Raw genomic sequence first — 8,558 nt, forward strand, 5'->3', positions numbered from 1 at the left:
CTGCTTGATGCATCACGTCAGCATGGACCAACATCCCTGTGGAAAATTTTCTGACACATTGTAGAATGTTCTGGAGTCAAATGGGGGACCGACCAAGTGCTAGATGGGTGTACCTAATAAACTGGCCGGTGAGTGTATATGCCAAATAAAGCCTAATGTGAGGATTATAGTAAACGTTAGTGTGCTGTAATATTGGACACATCTCCAAAAGAAAACAATACAGTCGTAAGAAAGGAACAACAAATCCATGTGTTCTATTCAGCAGTGGAGCATTTATGTAATGAAAACGTGTTACACAGCCTGGGAGAACATGCAGTAAAAAGCTTCATGGTTAGCTAATTGAGTCCCCTGGGTCTCTTAGAACCATAGTCCCTGATTTATCCCTCCAGCCATCCACTACTCCTCTGAGGCCAGCAAACATTTACAGACAGACGCTCTACTGGTTAGAAGATTCCACTGTGCTTTCTAACCATTCTCTAAAATTTGAATAACTTTTGGGTAACTTCAGTTCACAGCGGATAAAACTTGAACAAGGTATTGTTGCCTAGACAGAATGGGCACCAGATGACAACACACATGTAAAGGACCTCACGATACTTGCTTAGCGAGTACCAGTTCCTTCTGATTTGGATCACACCAAGGATCGAACCCAGGACCTCTGTCTTGCTAGCACACGTGACCTCCTTCCGGAAGTGTCTTACCAGTCGCACAACGCAAAAAGCTTGCTAATCACCGGTGCAAGTGGGGACACTTCAAGCTGAGGAGTAAGTTTCACACATCCCCATGTGCTACACATGCTGGACCATACAAACACCCGCACACACGCACACACACACAGACCAGCACCACCCCATTCAAGGCTCCCCTACAGAGAAGAAAGCTGTTCTCCTCACATACTGCTTCATGAAAACACAGTTACCAGAAACATCTGATATGAAAGTAAAACAGAAACATCAGAGTCCATTGTGCTTCAATAAATAGACTACAGAGAGGCTGTTGATTCCCTCAGCTGGAGAGAGAGGCTGTTGTTTCTATCAGCTGAAGAGAAGAAATGTTTCCATCAGCTGGAAAGAGGGAATCTTGTGTCCATCATTTGGATAGAGACAGGCTGTCGTTTCTCTCAGCTGGAAAGAGGGGCTGTCGTTTCCATGAGCTGGAGATAGAGGGGTTGTCATGTCCCTCTGCTGGAGAGAGAGACGGGCTGTCGTTTCCCTCTGCTGGAGAGAGAGACGGGCTGTCGTTTCCCTCAATGGGAGAGAGAGATGGGCAATCGTGTCCCTCAGCTGGAGAGAGAGGGGCGGTCATTTCCCTCAGCTGGAAAGAGGGGGCTGCCGTTTCCCTCAGCTGGAAAGAGAGGGGAGGTAATTTCCCTCAGCTGGAGAGAGAGGGGCGGTCCTTTCCCTCAGCTGGAGAGAGAGGGGCGGTCATTTCCCTCAGCTGGAGAGAGCGGGGCATTCGTTTCCTTCAGCTGAAGAAAGAGGGGTGGTCGTTTCCCTCAGGTGGAGAGGGGGGGGGGTAATTTCCATCAGCTGGAGAGAGCAGGGTGTTCGTTTCCTTCAGCTGAAGAAAGAGGGGTGGTCGTTTCCGTCAACTGGAGAGAGGACGGCGGTCGTTTCCCTCAGCTGGAGAGAGGGGGGCGGTTGTTTTCCTCAGCTGAAGAGAGAGGGGCTGTCGTTTCCCTCAGCTGGATAGAGGGGCTGTCGTTTCTCTCAGCTAGAAAGAGACGGGCTGTTGTTTCTATCAGCTGGAGACAGAGAGAGCGAGAGAGGTTGTTGTGTCCCTCCGCGGGAGAGAGGGGTTGTTGTTTCCCTCAGCTGGAGAGAGAGGGGCTGTCGTTTCCCTCAGCTGGAGAGAGAGGGGCGGTCATTTCCCTCAGCTGGAGAGAGCGGGGCATTCATTTCCTTCAGCTGAAGAAAGAGGGGTGGTCGTTTCCCTCAGGTGGAGAGAGGGGGGGGGTCATTTCCCAGTTCTCTCAGTTAGAAACAACAGCCCGTCTCTCTCTATCAACTGGAGAGAGAGAGAGCGAGAGAGGGTGTTTTGTCTCTCAGGGGGAGAGAGGTGCTGTTGTTTCCCTCAGCTGGAGAGAGGGGCTTCATTTCCCTCAGCTGGAGAGAGACAGAATGACGTTTCCCTCAGCTGGAGAGAGACAGAATGTTGTTTCCCTCAGCTGGAGCTGGAGAGGGACAGGCTGTTGTTTCCCAGAGCTGGAGAGAGACAGAATGTTGTTTCCCATAGCTGGAGAGAGGGGCTGTCGGATTCCCTCAGCTGGAGAGAGACAGAATGTTGTTTCCCATAGCTGGAGACAGGGGCTGTCATTTCCCTCAGCTGGAGAGAGACAGAATGTTGTTTCCCATAGCTGGAGAGAGGGGCTGTCGATTCCCTTAGCTCAAGAGAGAGGCTGGAGAGAGGCTAACGTTTCCCTCAGCTAGAGAGATGTATTGTCGTTTCCCTCAGCGAGAGAGAGTGAGAGAGAGTGTTGTGTCCCTCAGCGGGAGAGAGGGGTTGCTGTTTCCCTCAGCTGGAGAGAGAGTTGCGTTCGTTTCCCTCAGCTGGAGAGAAAGGCATTCGTTTCCCTCAGCTGGAGAGAGAGGGGCCGTCGTTTCCCTCAGATGGAAAGAGGACGGCGGTAGTTTCCCGACAGCTGGAGAGACAGGGGCTGTTGTTTTCCCTCAGCTGGAGAGAGATAGAATGTGGTGTCCCTCAGCTGGAGAGAGACAGAATGTCGTTTCCCTCACCTGGAAAGAGGGGTGGTCGTTTCCCTCAGATGGAGAGAGAGGAGCGGTCGTCTCACTCTGCTGGAGAGAGAGGAGCTTTCGTTTCCCTCAGCTGGAGAGAGAGGGGCTGTCGTTTCTCTCAGTTAGAGAGAGACGGGGTGTTGTTTCTATCAGCTGGAGAGAGAGTGAGAGAGGGTGTTTTGTCTCTTAGCTGGAGAGAGACAGAATGTTGTTTCACTCAGCTGGAGAGAGGGGCTGTTGTTTCCCTCAGCTAGAGAGAGAGGGGCTTCATTCCCCTCAGCTGGAGAGAGGGGCTGTCGTTTCTCTCAGCTAGAAAGAGACGGACTGTTGTTTCTATTAGCTGGAGAGAGAGTGAGCGAGAGAGGGTGCTGTTTCCCTCAGCTGGAGAGAGGGGCTGTTTTTTCCCTCAGCTAGAGAGAGAGGGTGCTGTTTCCCTCAGCTGGAGAAAGAGGGGCTGTTGTTTCCCTCAGCTGGAGAGAGAGGAGCTGTCGTTTCCCTCAGCTGAAAAGAGAGGTGCTGTCATCTCCCTCAGCGGGAGAGAGAAGGGCTGTCGTTTCCCTCATCTGGAGAGAGAGGGGCTGTCGATTCACTCCGCTGGAGAGAGGGGCTGGAGAGGGCTGCCGTTTCCCTCAGCTAGAGAGAGGAACTGTCGTTTCCCAAGGCTAGAGAGAGAGGGGTGGCCGTTTCTCTCAGCTGGAGAGAGAGGGCTGCCGTTTCCCTCAGCTGGAGAGAGAGGGGCTGTCGATTCCCTCAGCTGGAGAGAGGGGCTGGAGAGGGCTGTCGTTTCCCAAGGCTAGAGAGAGGGACTGTCGTTTCCCAAGGCTAGAGAGAGAGGGGCGGCCGTTTCCCTCAGCTGGAGAGAGAGGGCGGTCGTATCCCTCAGCAGGAGAGAGAGGGGCGGTCGTTTCCCTCAGCTGGTGCAAGAGGGGCGGTCGTTCCCTCAGCTGGAGAGAGAGGGGCGGTCATTTCCCTCAGCTGGAGAGAGAGGGCTGTCATTTTCCTCAGCCGGAGAGAGAGGGGCGGCTGTTTCCCTCAGCTGGGAGAGAGATGGGTTGTTGTTTCCCTCAGCTGGAGAGAGCGGCTGTCTTTTCCCTCAGCTAGAGAGAGGGGCTGTCGTTTCCCTCAGCTGGGAGAGAGAGGGGCTGTTGTTTCCCTCAGCTTGAGAGACAGGCTGTTGTTTCCCTCAGCTGGGAGAGAGAGGGGCTGTTGTTTCCCTCAGCTAGAGAGAAGGGCTGTCGTTTCCCTCAGCTGGAGAGAGACAGAATGTTGTTTCCCTCAACTGGAGAGAGAGGGGCTGTCATTTCCCTCAGCTAGAGAGAGACCGAATATTGTTTCCCTCAGCTGGAAAAAGGGGCTGTTGTTTCCCTCAGCTGGAGAGAGAGGACTGTCATTTCCCTCAGCTGGAGAGAGGGGCTGTCGTTTCTCTCAGCTAGAAAGAGACGGACTGTTGTTTCTATTAGCTGGAGAGAGAGTGAGCGAGAGAGGGTGCTGTTTCCCTCAGCTGGAGAGAGGGGCTGTTGTTTCCCTCAGCTAGAGAGAGAGGGTGCTGTTTCCCTCAGCTGGAGAGAGAGGAGCTGTCGTTTCCCTCAGCTGAAAAGAGAGGTGCTGTCATCTCCCTCAGCTGGAGAGAGGGGCTGTTGTTTCCCTCAGCTAGAGAGAAGGGCTGTCGTTTCCCTCATCTGGGAGAGAGAGGGGCTGTCGTTTCCCTCAGCTGGGAGAGAGAGGGGCTGTCGTTTCCCTCAGCTGGGAGAGAGAGGGGCTGTTGTTTCCCTCAGGTGGGAGAGAGAGGGGCTGTCGTTTCCCTCATCTGGGAGAGAGAGGGGCTGTCGTTTCCCTCAGCTGGGAGAGAGAGGGGCTGTCGTTTCCCTCAGCTGGGAGAGAGAGGGGCTGTCGTTTCCCTCAGGTGGGAGAGAGAGGGGATGTCGTTTCCCTCAGGTGGGAGAGAGAGGGGCTGTCGTTTCCCTCAGGTGGGAGAGAGAGGGGCTGTCGTTTCCCTCAGCTAGAGAGAAGGGCTGTCGTTTCCCTCAGGTGGGAGAGAGAGGGGCTGTCGTTTCCCTCAGGTGGGAGAGAGAGGGGCTGTCGTTTCCCTCAGGTGGGAGAGAGAGGGGCTGTCGTTTCCCTCAGCTGGGAGAGAGAGGGGCTGTCGTTTCCCTCAGGTGGGAGAGAGAGGGGCTGTCGTTTCCCTCAGCTAGAGAGAGGGGCTGTTAAGAACCTCAGGTCAGTCTGCTGTTTGGACACAGATGTGTACGGAGGCGTATGAAGCGTAGAGGTTAGATGGTCCAGTTGGAACTTGACAACTGGTGGTCTGTTTAACTCAGGTTCCACTGCTGTTGGAAGCAGATCAGCATTGACTGACCCTGTGCCTCTCAATGTGTGTGTATGCGTGCATGTGCGTGCGTGCGCATTTGTGTGTTTGTGTGTGTGTGTGTGTTGGTATTTGTGTGTCTGGTGGTGATGGGAAAGGCAAGACATGAATTTCTCTTTCTAGCAAAAAATGGACAATAAAGTATCTATTCTAGGGAAGAGGCTGAGGAATGTACCTGTCCACAGGTGAGTTGAAGTCGCTGGTAGAGTGTCCTCCAGAAGGGCCATGCTCCATATTACCCAATACTGAAATACTCTACAAACAGGACAAGGGAGAGGGAACAGTCAGGAAGAGGGAACAGACACATAGTGTATTATGGTAATTCAATTGTATTAATGTACAGTTCAGGTAGAGTTACTCGTCATCATCATAGCTAGCTAGCTGTTTGTCCCATGTACACACCGAGGGGAAGCGGAGGGCTGGGATGGAGTGGTGCTGAGGGTGTCTGTTGAGGGCAGTAGTCCCAGTCCCAGTGTTTTGGGTCAGGGTGGGAGGGGTCAGGGTTGACCAGTTGAGGCTGACAGCTATCTCCAGGGGATCCTGGAGGCCAGAGGAGCTGAGATAGCCGTCTGTCTCGCAGTCAGCTGTTACAACAAACACATCTGACATCAGCCATGAGCATGTGACTGACCAGGCATGAGACATCAGTCATAAGCATGTGACTGACCAGGCATGAGACATCAGCCATGAGCATGTGACTGACCAGGCATGAGACATCAGCCATGAGCATGTGACTGACCAGGCATGAGACTGACCAGGCATGAGACATCAGCCATGAGCATGTGACTGACCAGGCATGAGACATCAGCCATGAGCATGTGACTGACCAGGCAGGGCCGCACTCACTGACTAACTGACACAGACGCACTCACACAAAGGATTGCATGCACGCACACATGCACTCACACACCCACACAGTCACTCACACAGTCACTCACATACACATGCATGCATGCATGCATACACACACACACACACACACACACACACACACACACACACACACAGAGGGCTCAGAGGATTCCTTATAGATTAACATCATGGTCAGGACATAATGATGAATGTGGAAGATACTTAAACTAGATTAACTGTAACTATTATTATAGGAATCGACCACACAGAGGGTTCTGATTGTCTCTCTGCTGGTCACTAGAAAACATTTGAGGACAATCACACACACACACACACGCACACGTGCACACACACGCGCACACGCACACACACACACACAAACTGGTGAGGTACACTGTAAGACCATCAGGGACTGAATAATTAAGTTATCCTTCTTTCTTTCAGGGTCTCCCACATGTACATCTAGTCAGGGCCATTCAGCACTACAACAGTTATGAAACCAACAGTTATGAAAGCAATGAGCCCTGGTTAAAAGTAGTGCACTATATAGGGACTAGGGTGCCTTTCGGGACAGAGCCACAGCCTAAATTGGCTAAAGGTTAAGTTAAGTGTTCTCACAGTTGGCCGAGGAGCAGCTGGTGTGGTGGACCTGGAAGTGCTGGTGCTGGTCTGCCTCTGGTTCCTCAGGTTCATGGATGAAGCTGGCGTTGATGCCTGAGTCCAGAGAGCTGTTGACGGGGGACACGGTGGGGGTGAGCGGGGGAGGGGAGGGGTGATCCTGGCTCTGGGCCGGGGTGGGGGCATGGACGCCTATGGGGCTCTGATGGGGCTTTGATGGAGACCTGTTGATTTTCAGGGAGGGTGGCTGCAGTACAGGCTTGGGCTCCTCCTCTTCCTGCTTCTTCTTCTCTGCGAGGCGGAGCAGTTTGTCACGCTGGCGCTTGATGACGTTGATGCGGTCCCGAATGGCCTTGGCCACAAGCTTGAAGTCGGCCTCGCACACGAAGCCCAGCACTACCTGGGAGAAGGTATGTAAGCAGAGTCAGGACTTAATACTGATACAAACAGGGAACACATCACGGTCCATGAACTACCACTGTCTGTGTAAATAATAATGCATAGAGGTCTGATGTACTTCCTGACTGTGCTGTTCTGTACTGTACAGATGTAGGATCTTAATTTGAGCCAGTTTGCTACAGCAGGAAACTAATCCTACAGCAACAGCTAATGTGAATGATTATGTGGATTATAATTCATTTACATATTTGTAGTGGTTGATACATTTTTGGTAAGGGAAAATCAAGTCTGACATTTCAAAGTGGAAATTACAAACTTCAGAAAACTTTTTAAGCCTCAAATACACTACAAGTTTGCATTGTCTGCTGCACAGGAAAACTCTCTATGACAACATTGATCAAATTAAGATAGTGCACCTGTACACCCCCGTGGACAGGACGCTAGTCTTGTCATTTGCTGTGTAGATAATCAATATGTATTGAGTGGATGCTGTTTAAGTGTGGAGGGGCTGATCTAAGGCCCTATGATATTCTTCAAGAATTAATGTGAAAGATACAGCTGTAAATCATAAAGTGGGCCTTTAAAGGATGGTGTTACATCAAAACCTGTCCCATTCTGAACACAGTGTTCCAGTCTCAGACTGGGCGGGAGGAAAAGGTCTACGTCTCAAATTGTACCCTATTTCTTCTATAGCGCACTACTTTGACCAGGGCCCATAGGGAAAGCCCATAGGGCTCTGGTCAAAGGTACTGTAGGGCACTATATAAGGAATAGGGTGTAACTTGGGATGTGCACAAAGTTGGTGGTTTGCCTCCCTCCTCTCTCTAACCCTACTCTCAACATCTCGTCAGATTACGCTGTTAGATTCCCATAACCCAGACTAAATGTCCTGGATGATAATACATGGGAACTTGATGAAAAGGCAGCAGGCAGGAGGAAGAGGTACGGAATTGTGGCTGGTGGCCAGGCCGGGTCCTTCTCATTAAAAGTGACCTCTGCTAAGAGGACTGGAGGACACAAAGTCCTACCTCCCAAATGGCAGACTAGTGTGTGGGCCCTGGTCAAAAGTAGTGCACTATAAAGGGAAAAGGGTACCATTTGGGACAACATTTGGGACTTAACCTAGAAAAGGCTGTTTCATATGGCCTCCTGTTCGTGAGAGCGAGAGACATTATATTATTAAAGCTCTGACCTCTGCTTTCTTATTTTCGCTCTCCTCTCAAATTTCGACCACTGATGATTAAACACTGAGCTGTCCCCTTGACATACTGTCTGCAGGCAGGTCCACTTCACTTTATGGGCTAAGGATATGGCAGTGTATGTCCATGATTGTAATCAAATCGTAGACTATGTGATCTTGGGGTATTAGTTTCTATGTGTTTCCTGGTCTGTTGCAAAAGGGATATCTAGATATCCTCAGATCCTCAAAAGGTTCTACAGCTGCACCATCACTGCCTGGTATGGCAACTGCTCGGCCTTCGACCTCAAGGCACTACAGTAGTGCGTACGGCCCAGTATATCACTGGGGCCAAGCTTCCTTCCATCCAGGACCTCTATATCAGGCAGTGTCAGAGGACGGTCCTAAAATT

At 51.4% G+C, this 8,558-nt stretch overlaps 1 protein-coding gene across 1 annotated transcript in view; it reads right to left on the minus strand.

The window, feature by feature from the left end:
• The window catches only part of LOC118943833 (uncharacterized), a 78,116-nt gene that overhangs the window by 24,600 nt on the left and 44,958 nt on the right, over nt 1-8,558 (minus strand). The window contains exons 7-9 of the mRNA XM_036959913.2: nt 6,571-6,970; nt 5,503-5,684; nt 5,276-5,355 (exon numbers count right to left, since the gene is read on the minus strand). Coding sequence (XP_036815808.2) covers nt 5,276-5,355; nt 5,503-5,684; nt 6,571-6,970 — 662 coding nt within the window. The remainder of the gene's footprint in view (nt 1-5,275; nt 5,356-5,502; nt 5,685-6,570; nt 6,971-8,558) is intronic.

The sequence above is a fragment of the Oncorhynchus mykiss genome, chromosome 23, assembly GCF_057628025.1.
Source record: "Oncorhynchus mykiss isolate SJ-2025 chromosome 23, ASM5762802v1, whole genome shotgun sequence".
Lineage (NCBI taxonomy): Eukaryota > Metazoa > Chordata > Actinopteri > Salmoniformes > Salmonidae > Oncorhynchus > Oncorhynchus mykiss.